The 24225-nt window shown below is 36.3% G+C and overlaps 2 protein-coding genes across 5 annotated transcripts in view; both read right to left on the reverse strand.

Annotated features, from left to right (window-relative positions):
- The window catches only part of LOC136036487 (galactokinase-like), a 54153-nt gene extending 52199 nt beyond the window's left edge, over positions 1-1954 (reverse strand). Inside the window, exon 1 of one of the 2 annotated variants that reach the window (XM_065718752.1) lies at positions 1816-1954. The gene's annotated coding sequence lies outside the window, so the exon portion shown is untranslated. The remainder of the gene's footprint in view (positions 1-1815) is intronic. The other variant, XM_065718753.1, reaches the window with a different exon arrangement.
- Positions 1955-15651: 13697 nt separating this feature from the next.
- Positions 15652-24225, reverse strand: part of LOC136036482 (DNA repair and recombination protein RAD54B-like) — a 62964-nt gene continuing 54390 nt past the window's right edge. For all 3 annotated transcript variants that reach the window (XM_065718742.1, XM_065718743.1, XM_065718741.1), the window contains exon 4: positions 15652-16370. In XM_065718742.1, the coding sequence (XP_065574814.1) occupies positions 15756-16370 (615 nt within the window). In that variant the 3' untranslated portion in view covers positions 15652-15755. The remainder of the gene's footprint in view (positions 16371-24225) is intronic.

Here is a 24225-nt window from a genome sequence, read left to right on the forward strand (position 1 = left end):
CAAAAATCCTTCCTGGTAAACGTCAGTATAATTCCCAATAACCAATACTGTATGTAAACAATGAGCAAAGTTCCTAGCTTGCAGCCCTTCCCCCGAAGACTTTAGGGGTGTGAAGTAATCCTCAAAGACATATTTATTAGATTGTTTCGGCTATGGTGAGAAAAATGGCTGTCTCAAAATTTTGATTGGGAGACTTCGGGTAAAACCTGCACGTGGGAGGGGGCTAGCAACCCTCCAGTATTTTGGCCACTTAAAAAGGGCACTAGAACTTTTGATTTCCGATCAAATGACCCTCTCTCGATCTTCTACGATCACTGTTTCGATACCATCTCCCCTAGGAAAAACAAAAAAAAAACAAATAAACACACATCCGTGAGCTTTCTTCTGGCAAAAAAAAATGCATAGGAGCTTAAAAGCACTACAGTAGGATACTCTAGTATGCTAAATCTGATGGTGCGATTTCCATTAAGATCACTCGATGTTGTGGGGATGTTTCCTCCCTTTTGTAGAAATTGGACAATTTTTTTAAGGCTCGCAACCTTTAACGGGTAACATTAAATTTGAAAGAATTTTACGTATATTGAATAAGCATCAAAATTCAATTCTTTTGATGTGTCTATTGTGACATCCAAGCTAAAGGGGCTAAAAGATAAAATTCATCATACTTTTGAATGGCTTCATACAATTAGTACGTTTTCTATTGACATACCCTTTATCCATAGCAGCCCTTTGCTCAGAAGGGTATACGGGATCATTTTTTAGGCTGTATTGAATAGAAACGAGTGTTTTTGAAGGCTAGCCCGAATACAGCATGTTAGCTGAGAAATAATGAGGATAAATAACCTCTAATTATCGTAAAATGAGCCCTTCAGCAAGCGAAAAGAACACTATTAAAAGGCGCAGAAACAAACACAAGAAATCCGCTAGAGCAAAAAGTCCTAAAACGCGCCAGGGAGATGTGTATTACACCTTACAATGCGATAGGACGGGTAAAGGTGGTGTAAACGCGGGTCCCAACATGTATTACTATACAGGGGAAAAAAGGGTGGGGTTGCATGACGACTCATCTTTGGTAATTTCATCTGTTTATAATTAACTTCATGTCATTTCAAAATTTCTAAATACTTTCCTGTTCATTTATTCTTTTAGTAAAATTCTAATTTATTGACTTTTAGCTATCTTGGAAAGGGGTTAGGTTAAGAAAATGAAACTTTCAGGGATGAGTCTACAGGTTAAAGTATGTCATAGGAAGGTATTTTGAAGTACCCACCTCTATTCCTTCTCCATCTAGAGGGCCCTGACCTTTGAAAATATGGGTGTTATAAAAGTGAAACTTTGCAAAAGATCTTCTGCTTGAATGAAGTACAACAAAATTGTTTTCAGCTTCACAACTTTGCTCAATCCCAATTTATAAGGTTTTAAAGATATGCAAATACATTTCCTAAATTTTGAAAAAAAAAACGTCGACATGGCTCAGAATTCTACTCAAATAACAGGAATTGCATTTTCAGAACTAAAGGCAGAGAAAAGGCAACTGGTAACTGAAAATTAAGGTAAAATGTTGTTTTGTCAAAATTTCAATAGGTTATGTAGACCTGTTATGTAGGCGAATCTCAGAGCCCTCTAGAGGGAGAAGGAGTGGAAGTGGGTACTTCAAAATACCTTCCGGGACATACTTTAGCCTGTAGACCCATCTCCAAAAGTTTCATTTCCCTAACCTAACCCCTTTCCGAGACAGCAAGAAGTCAATTAACTAGAATTTTACCATTCTTTTTTTCTGAAGATACTTGAACAAACAGAAAAAAAATTAATTACCTTTAAATCCTTTTACCTTTTAATCGTCGCTATGTTCTAATTTCTACAGCCGAAAATAGTGAAAAATTTACTAATGTTCAAACAAAGTGAAGCCTCAGAACTAAAACAACACAAAAAACCTCTAGAACTGACTATGTCATTAAACCGGTTTTCATACATCAAAGTAATCTAGCGATAAACCTAATTTGCATACCTAACCATAAACCTAATTTGCATATCTAACATTTTCATACATTGCATCTTGGTGGAAAAATAATACATTAACCGGTATATCTACAATGTTGAAGCCAAGCACTGACCGTTCTAGAGGCGATAAGTCGTGTGTTTTTGGCAGGAACATCAAGTAAGACCACGGGATGGGTGAGCCATTGAACAACTGTTTTTTAAGGACGACATTTTTTATTTGGGACGATTTTAGACCCTAATTGGGGTGTTGTGCATCAGTAGGAGGTATCAAACTCCGCAACTCCACATCCATCCTCAAGAAAGACCAAAAAAGGAAAAAAAATGTTTGTATTCTGAAACCATGTTTTACACTTTTGGCAAAAATACTACTTCTATTCTTCTTTTTCTCAAATTTTTTGTTGAAATTTTTTCACGTGTTAAAAAAATCCTCATCGATCGCAACTAAAATAAAAAAAATTTGGCCGTATTCTTATTTGAGAACTTTAGATTTCAATGGCAGAAAATTTCAGTTTGTGTTCAACTCCATACTACTACTGCACAGAGACTTCAAAAATGCTCCCATAGAAATAATGTTGTAAACTAACATTGATTTTATAAAATTTAAAAATTTTAATTAGTAATTATTTAGAATATAAAGCATTAAATATTGAAAAAGTTAGTTTAAAAATGCCTCTTCAGGTTGAAGTTCCCTGTGGAACACGTGATGCGGCCCAAACTTTAAATAGGAATAAAATGCAAGATTGAATCCAATCGTTTCAATTGTTCAGCATTCACTAATCCCTCACTTCCAAGAAAACTTATGACAGTACCCTTAAACAAGGGTACAATTTATAAATCACTTGATCGGGCCACGATCGACTGCTAATTTTAACTCAAATGCAGTAGTATTTAATGGAAGATATACATTAGAGAAAAAATACCAGAAAAAAATAAATTCAGGTTATATTGTACCATTAGGAGATTCATTTGGGTAAGACCTGTATTCCTGGGCTTAATAAATGATTTCGAAAACACCTTTAAGACTTATTGAATAAATGTGCTTGACAACGTTTTTAAATTTTTTAACGTTTTTGACGCTTACCTGAAATGAAACTAAGAGTTCCATAGACTGTTGGTCGCCACTTCTGACAAAGGTATATAATATAGATGTCCAGAAGGTTTTGGTAATCGATAAACTCAGTGCTTATGCTTGTCTAAGTTCATCTTGTCTTCCACAAATGTTTTCAAGAACGCGGCCTATGGAACGCGGCCTATTCGGCAATCGATAAACTATGTCCTTATGGCTTGTCTAAGTTCATATTGTCTTCCACAAATATTTTCAAGAACGCGGCCTATTCGGCAATCGATAAACTCTGTCCTTATGGCTTGTCTAAGTTCATCTTGTCTTCCACAAATGTTTTCAAGAACGCGGCCTATTCGGCAATCGATAAACTCTGTCCTTATGGCTTGTCTAAGTTCATCTTGTCTTCCACAAATGTTTTCAAGAACGTGGCCTATGGAACGCGGCCTATTCGGCAATCGATAAACTCCGTTCTTATGGCTTGTCTAAGTTCATCTTGTCCTCAACCCAGTTTGTCCTCGAGTCACAGCTTATGCAGTTTGAAGCAAATAAGGCTGAAGCTATGAAATCTACTAGCAAGGGTGTAAAGGGAGCATTTGATGATTTTATTCATCAACCGAACATTTATATAGAACTTTGCAAAGAGAAGCTAAAAACCCAAATTCCAAATCTTGGGCAACAAACTATAGCGGGATTGTCGGCTATTATTACTCGCATATCCGCGACAGAACAGGAAATCCAAAGTGTGATGGAAAATCTTGCTAAAAAAATAGACGAAAAGCTGGATGAAAAACTAGTGGCCACTGCTGCTGGTAGGCAGTCTCTATCCAGTGACACTTTGCATGCCATAAAAGCTCAGAGTTCAAATATCGTTAGTGAAGTTTATTCAGCTTTGATTGTTGAGTTTGTACCGAAATTCTTAGCCCTCAGTAACGAGCTGAAATTCCTAAGAAATCAAATAATATTTCTTGAGGAGAGAGTTAAGAATGCAGAGCAGAAATTAGATATGTATGATCAGGACTTAAGGCTAGATAGTCTTCTTTTCAATGGTATCAAACAGCCTCCAAGTAGTGACTTAAAGTCTGTAATCGGGGGTGTGATTCGCAATAAAATGGAAATATCTGAAGTGTCTGATGGTGATATTGTGGAAGTGAGAAGATTTAAAATAAACAGTTCTACAACTCGTCAAGATGCCATAGCTCCTGTCCTGGTCAAATTCAGGTCGAAAGAAATTGCCCAAAAAGTTTTTAAGCTTAAGTCGAAACTAGTGCGCACTGGTGTATTTGTATCAGAAAATTTAACAAAGCAGAGACGGGATATTCTGAACCTAGCACGTGAAAAATACGGTAATAAACAAGTGTGGTCTGATCAAGGCCGAATTTATATACGCCTTGCGAGTGATGCTTTCCCCCGTCGCCTATGGTCGTTGCAAGATGTCGCTTAGATTTTTTTTTTGTCCAATAGGAATCAGTACAGTTTATATTGTTCTTATTTCTAGATAATTAGTTTTACCGTTACACCAGAAGGATCGGTTGGATGAATTAGAAAATAATGCTTTAGATGTTAATGAAATTTTAGAGTGTAAAATTGCTCAAGATAGTGTTGTAAAATGCCCTGAGCCAGTAAGAAAAAGTCAGTATGTATCATTTGAATTTCCAATACGGAAAGAAAATAAGAGTTTTCGTGTGTCTGAATGGAATTGCCATGTTACGTCATCGTCTGAGGATATTGAAAATTTTTTGTCTGCTATGAATAGTAGTATTGATGTATTAGGTATTTGTGAAACGTTTTTATCTATGGACAGCTGTCTCTCGTCTTACATTTTTCCAGGTTACCAAATGATTTCGAAGGTTAGAAATCGGATGAGACAAGGAGGTTTGTCTTTTTTGTTGAGAAATGGAATAAAATTTGAAGAAAGGGATGACTTATGCCTTTGGATTGAAGGGAAGGTGGAAATTTTTTCTGTGGAAATTGTATTTGTTGAGAATAAAAAGATAGTAATTTGTTTGGTTTATAAACCACCTAGCACTCCCTCGGTTGAGTTCCTTGATTTATTTGATGATTATTTATGTAAACTTCTGTCTGTAAAAAATGAATGCATAATCATGGGTGATTTTAATTTTGATTTGTTATGTTTGAATAGCTATAATTTTGAGTTTTTTAACTTGATGTTATCGCATGGTTATTTTCCAATGAATCGCCTTCCTTCTAGAATAACTGAACATTCTGCTACTCTTATTGATAATGTGTTTCTCCCTTCAAATTTAGTTCCTGATTCTTATTGTGATATCATGATCCATCCGGGATCTGATCATCTTCCTGTTTCATGTACGATAAAGAAACGGAGCCCGACTTACGAAAAGTCTAGGCGTAAACTTATAAGAGATCTTCGGCCGGCAAATTTACATGAGTTCCGTGAACAAATAAGTGTAATATCCTGGGAGAAAGTGTATGAAGAACCGGATCCCTCGCGTGCCCTCAACAACTTTCTTGGGATAATTACTCCGATATTTGAGTCTGCTTGTCCCTTGAAACTTACTAGGAAAAAAGAACGAGATATCCCCCGAAAACCCTGGATTGATGATGAAGTTGTTGAAGCTATAAATGCTCGTAACGCTTGCTTCTTTAAAAGTTTAAACGACTCATCTGAAGAAAGTAAAAATGAATATATTCGTCAACGAAATTTAGTGAATAAGTTAAGACGTTCAAAAAAAAAAAATATTACATCGAAAAATTTAATGAACAAAAAGGTGATATGCGGGGCACTTGGCAGACCATTAACGGCGTGATTAAAGGCACAGGTAAACATTATGGCCTCATAAATGCTATCACTGTCGAGGGTGTTACAGTGACTGATAAGCAGCAGATTGCTGACGAGTTTGGTAAATTCTTCTCTGGTATTGGAAGTAGAATCAGGGAAGACACTTCTCACGGAGACCCAGTGAAAAGTGACACGCTCTTTGAAGATAATCGAGGTGAGCATCATAAATTTCAATTTGAAAAAGCGTCAATTGAAGAATTAACAAAAATCGTGAAGAATTTAAAGTCAAATGCTGCTGGTATTGACGGTTTGAATCTGAAAGCATTCAAAGTAGTTTCAGTGTATCTATTACCATGTCTTCTCTACCTCGTTAACCTGTCACTTGAAGTCGGCCAATTCCCTGAAGCGCTTAAGCAAGCAAAGGTCCTACCACTGTTCAAATCAGGCAATAAGCAAGATATGACGAACTATCGACCTATAAGCTTGTTACCATTATTTTCAAAGATATACAAGAAAATAGTACATCGACAGCTGTATGAATATTTAGACAAGCTCGGAATATTAAGTGAGTCACAGTTCGGTTTCAGAACTAAACATTTAACTGTTCATGCGGCATACCATCTAATGGAGTGCGTTAACAGTGCCCTAGAAAGGAATCTTATCCCTCTTACTCTGTTCATAGATTTTAAGAAAGCATTTGATACCGTTGATTTTAATCTTTTATTAAGTAGGCTAGCTTGTTTGGGAGTCCGAGAGAAGTGTTTGGATTGGTTTAGGTCTTACTTGCATGGTAGGTCCATCAAAGTTATGATAGATGATGTGGTAGGGAAACCCTTCAATGTGAATTGTGGAGTGCCCCAAGGTTCGGTATTAGGACCTTTACTGTTTCTTATATACGTGGATACAATGCGTTTTTACATTCCTGGTGCGGTAGTTACATCATTCGCAGATGACACAGCGCTTACAGTGTTTGGGGAATCTGTCGAAGATCTTATAGAGATAACTAATGTAGCTTTGGAGAATTTATCTCAGTTCACAAAGCATAGTTTTCTTGCAGTGAATACTGAGAAGACTAATTATATGATATTTAGTCGTATTGGTAAAGTTGTAAATAACTGTCATAGTATTCTTTTACAAGGTGTTTCCATTAGTCAGGTTTTTCAATGTAGATATCTAGGATTTTATTTTGATGTAAATTTTAGTTGGATTCATCATTGCAAAGTTTTATCTTCAAAATTGGCTCGCGGAGTCGGTATTTTAAGAAGATTTCATAATTTTTTTCCTCTACATGTCCTGAAAGCAATTTATTATTCAATTGTCCATCCTTATTTAGTGTATGGTTGTTCATTGTATGCAAGCAATTTTTCTAGTCATGTAAAAAGGGTCCAGATTATGCAGAATAAGGCAATTAGAAGTTTGGGTGAGTATCTTGCGTGTGATAGTACTAGAGATAGTTTTAGAGATTTAGATATTTTGAATATTGATTTTATTAAATCTCAACAGATTTTAATTTTTGTATACCAGGTTTTAAATGGATTGTCTCCTCAATATTTTAGAAGTTTTTATCGATATAATTCAAATTACCACGATTATTCTACTAGGAGCTCTGATCAGCTGACTAGTGAAATCAGGCATACAACGCGATCTGGGTTTATGATTAAACATGTAGGTGTTGTTATTTGGAACTCAATTCCAGAGAGTGTTAGGTGTTCTGAAAATCTTATGTTATTTAAAGTAAGAATAAAAAATTATTTTTTGAATAAATTATAAATTATATTGTTTAAATTTTTATCCCTTTTTTTTCTTTTTTTATGATGAGAGATGGCTGTTTAGAGATTGTATAGTGTTTTTTTTTTGTTTTTTTTTTTTTGATTTTGAATGAATAGTTATCATTTATTTGTTGTAGTTTTGCTGCTGAACAGGGATATTTTAGGTCCCTAAATTGAGCAGTATATTATTGATTGTAAGTGCAATTTTAGTAATTTTTATTTGATGAAATAAACGCATACCTATCTACCTACCTACCTACCTTCCACAAATGTTTTCAAGAACGGGGTTATCAAGAACATTTCATGTTCAAAATAAAATCTAAAGAATTAATTATAACTTCTGAAATAATCGCAATCTAACCTGCAATTGCTATCAATTTTAAACCTACGATCGTTTGGCAAATATGAGTTAACAAACAGGATTTGGTCCTTTAAATAAGTTAAACCTTCTCTAATGAGAGTAATAACGTGTTCAAACAATGTCGTGTAAGCTAAAGGCATATCTAACGCATGTCGTGCTGTTCTGCAATCCTTTATTTAAATGAAATAAAAAAAAAAAAAGTTTTTGTAACGGAAAGTAAGGAGCGACATAAAAACTTAAAACAAACAGAAATTACTCCGTATATGAAAGGGGCTGCTTCCTCCTCAACGCCCCGCTCTTTACGCTAAAGTTTGACTCTTTCTCTCAACTCTTCTCTTTAAAACAGTAAAAAACTTTAGCGTAAAGACCGGGGCGTTGATGAGGAAGCAGCCCCTTTCATATACGGTGTAATTTCTGTTCGTTTTAAGTTTTAATGTCGCTCCTTACTTTCCGTTACAAAAACTTGTTTTTTTTATTTCATTTCTGGACGCTTTTGAATTAATGCATGTTTTGATCTTGGCTCTCCACACATAAATAATTAAAACGAAATTTGCATATTCATTAATTAAAATTACTCGGAAGATTTTAAGAAAAAAGAAGCGAAGGAGGAGGCCTAATTGCCCTCCAAGTTTTTGATAACTTAAAAAACATCTAGAACTTTCAATGTTTTACAAACTATTTCACTGGTAAATATATACGTAACCTACGAATTAACTTACGTAACGAACTTCTATATTCGTATGTTTCTATTGCGCATATGAGGGGGTTCAACCCTCGTCGATACCTCGCTCTTTACACTAAAGCTTAGATTGTGTCCCAATTCCTTAAGAATGACCTCTGAATCACAAAGGCCGTAAAATAAATAGTTGAAATTACTAAAAATACTTTAGCGTAAAGAGTGAGGTATAACGAGGAGGTAAACCCCTCATATGCGTAATAATTTTTGTTCGTTTTATGTTTTAATGCTGCTCCTTACTTTCAGTAGAAAAAACTTTTCATATTTATTTTTTCATTGTTTTTTTCAAATAAAGCTAGAAAATCCTGCGCCCCTTCATTGAAATTCTCTTCCCCCATGAGAAGTATCTCCATGGGAGTATCCTCCCACGTAACCCCCCCCCCCCTCTACTCTCCCCCGTAAACCAACAAAATCCCCCTGAAAACGTCTGTACACTTCCCAGTAACCATTACTATATGTAAACACAGTTCAAAGTTTTCAACTTGCAGCCCCTCCCACGGAACTGCGGGGAGTACGTCGTCCCTAAAGACATATTTATTAGGTTTAGAAGATATTTATGTTTAGGTTTAGGCTAGAAAATCCTGCGACCTTTTCATTGAATTTATCTTCCCCCATGACATATTCCTCCAAGGAAAGATCCTCCCACATAACCCCCTCCCCTCACCCCCCCAAACCAAAAAAAATCCCCCTGAAAACGTCTGTACACCTCCCAATAACCATTACTGTATGTAAACATCGGTCAAAGTTTGTAACTTGCAGCCCCTCCCCCAGGGACTGTGGGGGAGTAAGTCATCCCCAAAGACATAGTTATTATGGTCTTCGACTATGCGGAACAAAATGGCTATCTCAAAACTTTGATTCGTTGACTTTGGGAAAAAATGAGCGTGGGAGGGGGCCTAGGTACCCTCAAATTTTTTGGTCTCTTAAAACGGGTACTAAAACTTTTCAATTCCGTTAGAATGAGCCATCTTTCGACATTCTAGGACCACTTGGTCAATACGATAACCCCTGGGGAAAAAAACAAATAAACACGCACCCGTGATCTTTCTTCTGGCAAAAAATATGAAATTCCACATTTTTGTAGATAGGAGCTTGAAATTTTTGCTATAGGGTTCTCTGATACGCTGAATGCGATGGTTCTGTGACTTTTAAGGATTGTTTCCTCCCTATTTTCCGAAATAAGGCAAATTTTCTCAGGCTTGTAACTTTTGATGACAAAGACTAAATTTGATGAAACTTCTATATTTAAAATCAGCATTAAAAGCCGATTCTTTTGATTTATCTTTTAGCATCAAGATTCTGTTTTTTAGAGTCTCGTTTACTATTGAGCCGGGTCGCTCCTTGCTACAGTTCGTTACCACGAACTGTTTGATAAAACATAACAAATAATACACTCAATAGGCAAAGCTAGTCCGAGGGATGAAAAACGCTTAATTTAGCACGACATAAAGAAATGGATAAGAGAGAGAGAGAAAGAGGGACAGAGAGAGAGAGAGAGGGGAAGAGAGAGAAATATAAAGAGATTATATATATATATATATATATATATATATATATATATATATATATATATATATATATATATATATATATATATATATATATATATATATACATATATATATATATATATATATACATATATATATATATATATAACTAATATAACATAGTTATATATAGTTAAATATACATGTAACAAGCTAAAAAGCATCCAGGAAACCCAATAAATGATACTCATAGTTTGGTAAATAATATATTTTACCAGTTTAATAGAATTTTTGTTTTATTATCTGATTAGTCCACTCTTTAAGCACCAATGGATTAAATAAAATTTCGATAAACTGATTGATACACGATCAAAAATTTCGGTACACTGGGATTCGAACCCGCGTCCTCTCAGACAAAGGATAAGCACCCATGGATCAAATAAAATTTTGATATATCTGACACTGGCGTCCCAAGGAACGTGAAGGTTTTCCCTTTCGCAGGTATTACAGGTGTAGAAAATGGACATAGTAGGAATTACACGCCAAAAAGACTGGGCAATCGATATTCATAATATTTAAACATAAAGACAATTTCTTAAACCATACAGGTTTAATTTTCTTAAAGCAATTTCTTAAGCCAAAGTATAGGGAAAACCCGATTTAAAATGGGGAAGTTTTAAGGCCAAACGAAAATATAAAAAAAAACACACACACGAAGCAAATATTTTGAAAGAACTATGGCCTCTCTTCTTCAGTGCGAACAAAAAAAAAAATATATTTAAGTAAAATGCCAAAAAAGACAGAGAAAAACCAAAAATAAATATGAAAAGTCAATGTACAAAAACAACTTATTTTGAAACTAGACTGAAAGCTTTAACTGAAACTAGAATAGATCCTGAAAATTTCAAATAAAATAATTTTATTTAACTGCAAACTAGAAAGGCGGAAATTGAGAAAATCTTCTCATTTAGCGCAAGTCTAGGCTCTTAAAAGCCTCCATCATACGTGCCTGCATATTACAAACTCAAAATAAGAGAAATAAAACTTAATTATTCTACTCCTTACAATCTTCGCTTTCACCTTGGGTTCACATAGATACCGGTTTTTAAAAACAAAAACGATTTTTCGGTTGGAAGTACATTGCGACTGTGTAATGTTTTTTGATGAGGTGGAAGTGGTTTTTCAAATTATCATTTAAGTTCGTAGTTTAAACTTATATGATGAATTGCCCCTATGAAATTCCGTCTGAAAAAGGCTAGTTTAAACAAAATTAGCGTTGAAATATAGATATCGGCTAAGAGACCAACCAATTTTGTACTCTAGTTCTTCACAAGATTGGGCCTTCAATATTCGGATGGGTGCTCTTTTGGATCTAAACTCACAGAAAAGCTTTCTAATTCAGAACAAAGAGGCATCTCTGGTCGGGTAAGCAGCTCACTAATATCCAATAAACAAAATAGATGGCATTATGTATGTCCCTGTTTAGCAGCCACTGATTCTTTCTACAAAAAAAGCAAACGTTCAATTTCCATTAGTTTACCCTTTTTCCTTCTTTAGGAGGGGGACGGGGAGAATTAACACACATACGTCAACAGATATTTGTCTCCTACTTTTTTCTGCTATTGGTTTTAGCAAGTATGATGAACCTGATACCCTGCATGCATAAAGGCACTACAATGCCATTTATATTCACTAACTTAAATCAACAATTCATGATAAGGATTTTTAGATGCTTTTAATTTTCTAGGTTGCCAAAATAGGCAAAAAGGCTCTGCCAAATTTAAATCCAAAGGGCAACCCAGGTAAAGAACAATTGACCTTACCTTACTGCGGTACTTCAAATCTCAAAACAAGAGCTAAGAGCTCATATGGCACTGGTGACGAGGTCAGAAGAACCAATGAGCTCTCGCAAAATTCTAAGAATCAATAGATAGCTTTAAAAGGAAAATCAGAGGCTTAATACCGGCCGGGATTTAAAATAAGAGCTCTGAGTCACGAGGTCCTTCTAAATATCAAAATTCATTAAGATCCGATCACCCACTCTAAGATAAAAAATACCTCAATTTTTCCAATTTTTCCTATCCCTTCAGCCCCCAGATGGTCCAATCGGGGATAACGACTTTATCAAGTCAATTTGTTCAGCTCCCTGACACACCTATTAATTTTCATCGTCCTAGCACGTCCGAGGCACCAAACTCGCCAAAGCACTGAATCCGACCACCTAACTCCCCCAAAGAGAGCGGGTCGAGTCCGATTAGGTCAATCACATATCTACGACATTTATAAGCGTTTTCCAAGATTTTCGAAGGTTTGTCAAGACGCCCCGCTCTTTACGCTAAAGTTTTTAAACTGTTTTGAAAATTGAGTTAAGAGAAAGAGTCAAACTTTAGCGTATAGAGCGGGGCGTTGAGGAGGAAAAGCCCCTTTCATATACGGAGTAATACCTGTTCGTTTTAAGTTTTAATGTTGCTCCTTACTTTCATTTAAAAAAAACTTGTTTTTTTTTCATTTACATACGATCACTCTTTCGAAAGTTAAAAATACCTCAATTTTTTCTAATTTTTATAATTAGCCCTCCCCTCCCCAACTACCCCAAAGAGAGCAGATCCGTTCCGGTTATGTCAATCCCGTATCTAGGACTTGTGCTTATTTTTCCCACCAAGTTTAATCCCGATCCCTCCACTCTAAGCGTTTTCAAAGATTTTAGGTCCCCCCACTCCCCCAATGTCACTGGATCTGGTCGGGATTTAAAATAAGAGCTCTAAGACACGATATCCTTCCAAACTTCAAATTTCATTAAGATCCGATCACTCCTTCGTAAGTTAAAAATACCTCATTTTTTCTAATTTTTCAGAATTAACCCTCCCACCTCAAACTCCCCCAAAGAGAGCAGATCCGTTCCGGTTATGTCAATTACGTATCTAGGACTTGTGCTTATTATTCCCACCAAGTTTCATCCCAATTCCTTCACTCAAAGCGTTTTCCAAGATTTTAGGTCCCCCCCTCAATTCCCCCCAATGTGACCAGATCCAGTCGGGATTTAAAATAAGAGCTCTGAGACACGATTTCCTTCCAACCTTCAAATCAAACAGTTCGTGGTAACAAACTGTAGTAAGGAGTGACCCGGCTCTATAGTAATCGAAATTCTAAAAAATGGAGTTTTGATACCAATAGTTAAATCAAAAGAATCACATTTTAATGCTGATTTTAAATACATAAGTTTCATCGAGATCAGTTATACCCATCAAAAGTTCCGAGCCTGAGAAAATTTGCCCCATTTTTGAAAATAGGGTGGAACACCCCCCAAAAGTCATACAATCTTAATAAAAATCACACAATCAGATTCAGCGTATCAGAGAGCCTTATTGTAGAAGTTTCAAGCTCCTATCTACAAAAATGTGGAATTTCGCATGCTTTGCCAGAAGACAGATCACGGATGTGTGTTTATTTGTTTGTTTTTTTTTCCTAGGAGTGATCGTATCGACTGAGTGGTCCTAGAGTGTCGCGAGAGGGCTCATTCTAACGGAAATTAAAAGTTCTAGTGCCCTTTTTAAGTGACCAAAAAACTGGAGGGCACCTAGGCCCCCTCCCACGCTCATTTTTCCCAAAAGTCACCGGATCAAAATTCTGAGATAGTCATTTTATTCACCATAGTCGAGAAACCTAATAACTATGTCTCTAGGGACGACTTACTCCCCCGCAGTCCCCCCGGAAGGGGCTGTAAGTTACAAACTTTGACCTGTGTTTACTTATAGTAACGGTTACTGGGAAGTGTACAGACGTTTTCAGGGGGATTTTTTTTATTTAGGGGGAGAGTTGAGGGAGGGGGTTACGTGGGAGGATATTTGCATGGAGAAATTTCTCATGGGGAAAGAGAATTTCAATGAAAGATTTTCAAGCATTATTTGAAAAAACAATGAAAAAAATATATGAAGTTTTTTCTACTGAAAGTACAGAGCAGCATTAAAGCTTAAAACGAACAAAATTTATTACGCATATGAGGGGTTTACCTACTCGTTATACCACACTCTTTACGCTAAGTATTTTTAGTAATTTCAACTATTTATTCTACGGCCTTTGTGATTCGGAGGTCATTCTTAAGGAATTGGGACAAAATTTAAGCTTTAGTGTAAAGAGCGAGGTATCGACGAGGGTTGAACCCCCTCATACACGCAATAAAAACATACGAATATAGAAGTTCGTTACGTAAGTTAATTCGTAAGTTACGTATATTTTTACCAATGAAATCGTTTGTTAAAAAGTAAAAGTTCTAGTTGCCTTTTTAAGTAATCAAAAAATTGGAGGGCAACTAGGCCTCCTCCTTCACTCCTTTTTCTCAAAATCTTCCATTTAATTGCCGTTAATTAGTATGCAAATTTCGTCTTAATTATTTATGTGCGGAGAGCCAAAATCAAAACATGCATTAATTCAAAAACGTCCAGAAATTAAATAAAGAAACAAGTTTTTTTTTTAATGAAAGTAAGGAGAACATTAAACGAACAGAAATTACTCCGTATATGAAAGGGGCTTTTCCTTCTCAATGCCCCGCTCTTTACGCTAAAGTTTCTTACTGTTTAAAAAGTAGAGTTAAGAGAAAGAGTCAAAGAACTCTTAGAAGACGTTAAATCTGACTTCTAACAAAGGAGACTTAGTTTGGGAATAGACATAGTATGGGAAGAGACTTAGTGTCTTAGGGTGATCTTTTTACGTTCATATCACGGTTCTTTTATAGTTCATATCATAGGTCAACCGTCCATCATCGAGACCAAAGAAGGCGTAGATGGAGCTACCTTGGATACGTGCTGCGCATGGATGATTCCAAAATCTCCAAATCGCCATTTTTCTGGTTACCTGGAGGCACCCGCCACAGAGGAAAACCCAAAAATACACTCCGTCGTACCTACGACAACGACCTGCGGCACCATCACGCCTCAATACAGCCGGAGTGGGAAGATTTTGTCGCAGCCACAAGTTTCAGAGTTAACTGGAGACTCTTCTTGGACACCCTGGGCACCTTTGGAGGCACAGGAGGATCTAAGGTCCAAGGTAAGGTCTTACCTTTAATTCTTTTCATATACATAGTGACTTTAAGAAAACTTGAACTAAGCATTTTCATAAGAAAAGTGATTAGAGTGAATTTTAAAATTATAAAGAGCAGCTTGATTTCATTATAGAAGGCTAATTCCTTATCATGATGATACCTAATAAACATTAGACTAAAAAATAGATAATAGACTAAACAAACAAATACATAATAATAGACTAAAAGACGCTGCAAACAAAGTTTGAAGAGAAGAACAGGGTAGTTTTAGATGCGAGAGAGAATACACGTGCTACCCAATTTTTAACGCCAGCATTATTAATTTAATAAAGTGCCTGAACCGTCAAATCTCTCAGTATCTAGATTTATAGCTTCTAAAAACACACTTGATTCAGATAAATCAAAATATTCAGATAAATTTGATTTCATAAATAAAATAGAATACGACATTTCTTAGAAAGACTTTATTTCTTGAAAAATTCAGTTAAATCAGATGTCATATCAGTGAAGAAAAAAAAAACTAAAAAAGGAAGAAATTACTCAGAAAGAGAATAGTCCTTTCTAAATACAAAGGTTAGTAGATCCCTACAAGCATGGAGCAAAGTATCATCTAAACCCACACAGAAAGGCGTTTGAAAATGTTGCCATTCAAGTAGTTGACTTATATTCTTGTTCTTCACAGTATCAGATTCAACAGTTCCAAGTTGACAAGCTCTAATGGGAGTTGCAGCACGTTCCTGAACCTCCACAGTGCCATCACCTTCGCAGTTACAATTCAACAGATCGTGAGTATCACTGTAAATATCTCGCTTGAAGGAAAAGATATCTCTCAACTCGTCAACACCAAATTTCTGATTGTCCAGTTCCTGTGCATCTACAACTGAATTACTTAGTCCTTGTTTCACAATTTGTCTTTGGAAAATTTTTTCTTCTATAGTACCAGCATTCAGAAGCCTATAAATATGAACCACACGCTTCTGTCCATCCCTCCATACACGAGCCATAGCCTGTTCATCGTTTGCTGGATTCCAGTCAATGTCGTAGAGGACGATACGAGACGCACCGATTAGATTCAAACCAACACCACCAGCCTTTGAACTTAGCAGGAACAACCGCTCCGTGTCAGGGCGATTGAATCTGTCAACAATTACCTACAAGGGAAAAAATTTCTTCAGCAATCAACTACTAGCTACTATTTCTATTAGTTACTATTCTGGCGACAACCCTCTTGGCAGGACTGGCCGTTTCTCCGTATGAAATATCGAAGAGCCATAAGAAATTTAAGTCCAAGAAAATATAAATCTAAAGACAATAAAACAGCGTTCCCGCTGCATTCAGTATTGTGAAGTAATTCAGGATCTCGTTAGATGTTTTTTTTTGTGCAATCCCCTGCAATCATAGAAAATTCTTGCACGAGTTTTAGTAATTCGGCCAGATCCTTTAAATGCTTTTATCTTAATCTATAAAATAAACACAGTCACAATTAAAAATCTTTAAATCTAACTTCAATTTTCCACCTCTTTGATAAGTAACAAATAGCCAACAGAAACAAAGCAGTGGCATAGAGACCCATGGGGAGCAAAGAGGCGGATCGACATTACTCCTCCAACCCCACTCCCTCTTCTCTATAAGACCAATACATAACCCCCCCCCATTCTTTTAGCACTGAATGAAAATATGACATTGTCCCTCCCCCCTTCTCCTGGCTTAGGGAACTAATTAATGTTTGCCTTCACCCGAAAAAAAAAATGCAAGCACTCAACTCGTACTCAGCAGTAAGAAGCATTTTGGATACACCTTCGCAAAACATAAACAAAAACACAAGCTGCGTATCAAACAGATCAATTCAGTAAACGAAGAGAAGTAATTCAGTAAAAAGTACAAAAAAATTGAATCTAAACTGAACAGAACTTCGTTCGACGACCATGCTGACAGCTTTTCTCTGAGAAATATTCACAAGTCAGCAACAAATATTTAAAGGCCGTCCCTTGATGACCATTAAATAAAAAAAAACAATTTTTTTTAAATGAAAGTAAGGATCAACATTAAAACTTAAAACGAATAGAAATTACTCCGTATATGAAAGGGGCTTTTCCTCCTCAAAGCCCCGCTCTTTACGCTAAAGTTTGACTCTTTCTCTTAAATCTATTTTTAAAACAGTAAGAAACTTTAGCGTAAAGAGCGGGGCGTTGAGGAGCTTTTTTTGATTATTTAAAAAAGCAACTAGAACTTTTAGTTATAAATACAAGTTAAAATTAAGTTATTACAGGGTTCGGACAGGTTGGTTCGTTTCAAATTATAGGCTCTGTCCTATTTTTATAGGATTTCCTGGGCCCAAATATAGGCCAAATATAGGATTCGGAAGTTCTCGGAATCAGATCTATGGTAGATGGCGTGGAATGCCTGGTTACATAAATTACCAAGTTTCATCCCGATCCCTCCAATCTAAGCGTTTTCCATGATTTTAGGTCCCCCCCAAATTCCCCCCAATTTCACCAGATCCGGTCGGGATTTAAAATAAGAGCTTTTAGACACGATATCCTTCTACATATCAAATTTCATTGAGATCCGATCACCCGTTCGTAAGTTAAAAATACCTCATTTTTTCTAATTTTCAGAATCACCCCCCCCCCAAACTACCCCAAAGAGAGCGGATCCGTTCTGGTTATGTCAATCATGTATCTAGGACTTGTGCTTATTTTTCACAACAAGTTTCAGCCCGATCCGTCCAATCTAAGCGTTTTCCATGATTTTAGGTCACCCCAAAATCCCCCCAATGTCCCCAGATCCGGTCGGGATTTTAAATAAGAGTTAAAGTTAAAAATACCTCATTTTTTCTAATTTTTCAGAATCACCCCCCCCTCCCAAGTACCCCAAAGAGAGATCCGTTCTGGTTATGTCAAACATGTACCTAGGACTTGTGAATATTTTTCCCACTAAGTTTCAGCCCAATCCCTCCACTCAAAGTGTTTTCCAAGATTTTAGGTTTCCCCCTCAAAACTCCCCCAATGTCACAAGATTCGGTCGGGATTTAATATAACAGCTCTGAGATACGATATCCTTCCAAACATCAAATTTCATTAAGATCTGATCAACCGTTCGTAAGTTAAAAATACTTCATTTTACTATTTTTTCTGAATTAACGGGCCCCCCACTCCCCCCAGATGGTCAAATCGGGAAAATGACTATTTCTAATTTAATCTGGTCCAGTTCCTGATACGCCTGCCGAATTCCATCATCCTAGCTTACCTGGAAGTGACTAAAGTAGCAAAACCAGGACCGACAGACAGACAGAATTTGCGATTGCTATATGTCACTTGGTTAATACCAAGTGCCATAAAAACACTATGCTACAATGAGATTAACCGAACAGACGGACCAAAGGATGATGAGGCGATAAACGATAAAAAGCTGATTCCGACAACCTTCCATGCAGGAGGGCCAACTTTGCACTTTTATCAGGGACATCAAACTTACGAATTATCTTACCATTGCTATACCAAGGGGGGGGGGAGATAAAGTAAAAATTTACAATATCTGAAATAAAAAGTCCGAATCCGATTAACATCATTTTTCTTTAGAAGGGGATAAAGACCAGATAGATAAAGGACAGATTGATCACAGAATGTAGCATATAGCCTACCCAGTGTACGTCTATTATACTTCCCTCCATTAGCAACTATCTTAGAATAGCCCATTTGAATAACTGGGCCGTATTCGCATCAGTCAGCCAGCGTTCAGCCAGGAAACATATAAGTCGCAAGAACTCCAGTCTCATTAAGCAGAGACTGCTAGCCTACATACTGATCTTCGCTCATTTCGGACAGGCCCAACATGACAAAAAACAAAACATAGGCTACTAAGTCAACACAACAGCATAGCCCATGCAGAAGCAGCTTACTAAGCCCAACACAAAGCATAAGTTAAGTTCAAACAGCTCAACAGTTGTAATTAATTATCATTCTACACCAAAAGACAGAAAATTGCAAATCATGAGCAATGTTCTTAGTGCTCTTCAGCCGAAAATATAGGAATAATAGGATTTTAGCCAAAATATAGGCATTTTATAGGAGTGCATTAAAATATAGGAATTTATTGGAATTTATCGGCGAGTCCGAACACTGTTATTATACAATGAAGTTATAAAATGAATAAAATGAAGTTATTAATACAACCGGGTCTAATACAATGAACGTTACTTACAGATTAAGACTTCTGCAAAAACTGCCAAAATATTCAACATAAAAAGAACAGATGTCTGTTAAGCAACCAAGTTCACACAGGTGCAAGTTTCTCTCTAAAAAAAACACTGAAGAGCAACTATCAAGAACTTATAGGCCACTCCCAGGCTATTCGCTTGATGACAACGAAAGAAACATTATCTTCACTACATTAAATAGTTTCTGTTAGGCTAGCAGATTAGAACTTACATAAATGTACAACCACAGAAATGAAAAAAAAACAAAAAAAAAACGAACATATTTATGTCTAATGACCAGGTTGCCAGAGGTAGCAGTTTCTCCCTGCGACAAGTTTAACAACCACCATTTATGATGTCAAGGCCACCCTTGATAAAAATGAAAGTGACGTAATTTTAGCTGGGTTACACAGTTTCTAGTAGGTTAAAAGACTCCACAGCATTACTACTTTAAAAAGACAAAAAGAAACAAAATCGAAACGAACAGAATTCTGTTCAGCAATCACACTGGTATTAGTGGTACTTCCCGGAAGAAATATTTCCCCGAAGAAATATTATTTCCTGGTATTCCCCCGAAGAAATATTTAAGAGTCCCCCTAATAAAAAAATTTAGTACGATGAATATAAAATCTGCAACATAGCCAGCCTCATTCCCAAAACAAAGACGGGTTATTCACATTTTCATTATATTACCGGAAAATCCTATACAGTGTATCTTAATGGCAAATGTACCTAATATTCATTTATATACGTATACTATCATAATCAAAAATACAGATAGGTTTACCCTTTTTAAGCGATATAGATCAACGAAAATTAAAGAGCCAATCAAACAGTTCGTTGTAACGAGCTGTAGTAAGGACTGACCCGGCTCAATTCAAAAGAATCGCATTTTAATGCTGATTTTAAATATATAAGTTTCATCAAGTTTAGTCGTACCCATCAAAAGTTACGAGCCTAAGAAAATTTACCTCTTTTCAGAAAACAGGATCTTAACGAAAATCATACCATCAGATTCAGCGTATCAGAGAACCCTATTGTAGAAGTTTCAAGCTCCTATCTACAAAAATGTGGAATTTTGTATTTTTTGCCAGTAGATAGATCACGGATGCGAGTTTATTTGTTTTTTTTTTTTCCCAGGGGTGATCGTATCGATCCAGTGGTCCTAGAATGTTGCGAGAGGGCTCATTCTAACGGAAATGAAAAGTTTTAGTGCCCTTTTTAAGTGACCAAAAAAATTGGAGGGCACCTAGGCCCCCTCACACGCCAATTATTTTCCCAAAGTCAACTGATCAAAATTCTGAGATAGCCATTTTACTCAAAATAGTCAAAAAACCTTATAACTATGTCTTTGGGGACCACTTACTCCCCCACAGTCCCCTGGGAGTGATCATATCGACTGAGTGGTCCTAGAGTGTCGCGAGAGGGCTCATTCTAACGGAAATTAAAAGTTCTAGTGCCCTTTTTAAGTGACCAAAAAACTGGAGGGCACCTAGGCCCCCTCCCACGCTCATTTTTTCCCAAAAGTCACCGGATCAAAATTCTGAGATAGTCATTTTATTCACCATAGTCGAGAAACCTAATAACTATGTCTCTAGGGACGACTTACTCCCCCGCAGTCTCCCCGGAAGGGGCTGCAAGTTACAAACTTTGACCGGTGCTAACATATAGTAATGGTTATTGGGAAGTGTACAGACGTTTTCAGGGGGGTTTTTTAGTAGGGGGAGGGGTTGAGAAGAGGGGGATATGTTGGGGGATATGTTTGGGGGACTTTCCATCGAGGAATTTGAAATGGGAAAGAAAATTTCCATGAAGGGAGCGCAAGACTTTCTAGCATTATTAAAAAAAAACAATGAAAAAATAAATATGAAAAAGTTTTTTCAACTGGAAGTAAGGAGCAGCATTAAAACTTAAAACGAGCAGAAATTATTACGCATATGAGGGGCTCACCTCCTCCTAATGCTTCGCTCTCTACGCTAAAGTATTTTTAGTAACTTCAACTACTTATTCTACGGCTTTTGTGATTCAGGGGTCATTCTTAATGAATTGGGACACAATTTAGGCTTTAGTGTAAAGAGCGAGGTACTAACGAGGGGGTGAACCCTCTCATATATGTAATAAAAAAATGAGAATACAAAAGTTCGTAACGTAAGCTAATTTATAAGTTACGTATATCTTTTAGTAATAAAAACATTCGCAAAAAATTAAAAGTTCTAGTTTCCTTTTTAAGTCAAAAAGTCGGAGGGCAACTAGGCTTCCTCCCCCACTCCTTTTTTCTCAAAATCATTCGATCAAAACTATGAGAAAGCCATTGAGCCAAAAAAAAATATGCAAATTGGGTTTTAATTATTCATCTGCGGAGAGCCAAAATTGAAACATGCATTGATTCAAAAACGTTAATTAAATAAAAAAAAACAATTTTTTTTAACTGAAAGTAAGGAGCGACGTTAAAACTTAAAACGAACAGAAATCACTTCGTATATGAACGGGGCTGCTTCCTCATCAACGCCCCGCTCTTTACGCTAAAGTTTTTTACTGTTTTAAAAAGTAGAGTTAATAGAAAGAGCCAAACTTTAGCGTAAAGAGCGGGGCGTTGATGAGGAAGCAGCCCCTTTCATATACGAAGTAATTTCTGTTCGTTTCAAGTTTTAACGTCGCTCCTTACTTTCAGTTAAAAAAAATTGTTTTTTTTTATTTAATCAAACAGTTCGTGGTAACGAACTGTAGTAAGGAGCGATCCGGCTCAATAGTAACCAAAACTCTAAAAAAATGAATTTTGATATCAATAGCTACATCAAAAGCATCGCATTTTAATGCTTATTTTAAATATATAAGTTTCATCAAGTTTAGTCTTACCCATCAAAAGTTACGAGCCTGAGAAAAGTTGCCTTATTTAGGAAAATAGAGGGAAACACCCCCTAAAAGTCGTAGGATCTTAACGACACCATCAGATGACACCAAATGACACCATCAGATTCAGCGTATCAGAGAACCCTGCTGTAGAATTTTCAAGCTCCTATCTACAAAAATGTGGAATTTTGTATTTTTTGCCAGAAGACAAATCACGGGTGCGTGTTTATTTGTTTTTTGTTTTTTTTTTTCTTTTCCCCAGGGGTCATCGTATCGACCAAGTGGTCCTAGAATGTCGCAAGAGGGCTCATTCTAACGGAAATGAAAAGTTCTAGTGCCCTTTTTAAGTGACCAAAAAATTGGAGGGCACTTAGGCCCCCTCCCACGCTCATTTTTTCTCCAAAGTCAACAGATCAAAATTTTGAGATAGCCATTTTGTTCCGCATAGTCAAAAATCATAATAACTATGTCTTTAGGAATGACTTACTCCCCCAAAGTCCCTGGGGGTGGGGCTGCAACTTACAAACTTCGACCAGTGTTTACATATAATAATGGTTATTGGGAAGTGTACAGTCGGTTTCAGGGGATTTTTTTTTGGTTTTGGGGGTGGGGTTGAGGGGAGGGGGCTATGTGGGAGGATCTTTCCATGGAGAAATGTGTCATGGGGGAACAGAAATTCAATGAAAAGGGCGCAGGATTTTCTAAAATTACTATAAAAAAACAATGAAAAAATAAACATGGAAATTTTTTTTTCAATTGAAAGTGCAGAGTAGCATTGAAACTTAAAACGAACAGAGATTATTACGCATGTGAGGGGTTCTAAAAATACTTTAGCATAAAGAGCGAGGTATTTAGGAGGAGATAAATACCTCGCTCTTTATGCTATAGTATTTTTAGTAATTTCAACTATTCATTCTACGGCCTTTCTGATTCAGGGGTCATTCTTAAAGAATTGGGACAAAACTTGCGATTTAGAGTAAAGAACGAGGTATTAACGAGGGTACAAACCCTCTCATATACATAATAAAAATTAAAGAATATAAAAGTTTGTTACGTAAGATAATTCTTAAGTTACGTATATTTTTTACTAATAGAAAAATTCGTTAAAAATAAAAATTTATAGTTGCCTTTTTATGTAACCGAAAAATTGCATGGCAACTAGGCCTCCTTTCCCATCCCTTATTTCTCAAAATCGTCTGATCAAAACTAAGAGAAAGCCATTTAGCCAAAAAAGGAATTAATATGCAAATTTCATTTTAATAATTTATGTGTGGAGAGCCAAAATCAAACATGCATTAATTCAAAAACGTTCAGAAATTACATAAAAAAAACTAGTTTTTTTAACTGAAAGTAAGGAGCGACATTAAAACTTAAAACGAACAGAAATTACTCCGTATATGAAATAGGTTGTCCCCTCCGCAATCCCTCGCTCTTTACGCTAAAGTTTGACTCTTTGCCACAATTCTGCTTTTTAATACAATTAAAAGCTTTAGCGTAAAGAGCGAGGGATTGCGGAGGGGACAACCCATTTCATATACGGAGTAATTTCTGTTCGTTTTAAGTTTTAATGTCGCTCCTTACTTTCAGTTAAAAAAACTAGTTTTTTTTATGTAATTTAAAACTTAAGACGAGCACACAATTGGTTACAACGAATACCAAACTACAAAGGAACAGAAGTTACTATGAATGGAGAAATGAAACTAAAGAGCAAACAAAATCTTATCGACAACCATTCTGGCGGAACTAGTCCTTTTCGCTAAGCGATATTTAAATCCCCGACTAAAAAGAACATCGATTACAAAAAAATAACAATTTTCCAGGCAGTAACAAATTAGGGACAAGTCCCTAAACTGGAATGGAGAAAACAGCATTTGAAAATGATAGGCTCAAAACATCCCTAATATTCCACTTCAAAGGCTAGCCAGACTGTGGGATACCTGCTGGATTATTTGCTGGCA

Source organism: Artemia franciscana, chromosome 15 (genome assembly GCF_032884065.1).
Source record: "Artemia franciscana chromosome 15, ASM3288406v1, whole genome shotgun sequence".
NCBI lineage: Eukaryota > Metazoa > Arthropoda > Branchiopoda > Anostraca > Artemiidae > Artemia > Artemia franciscana.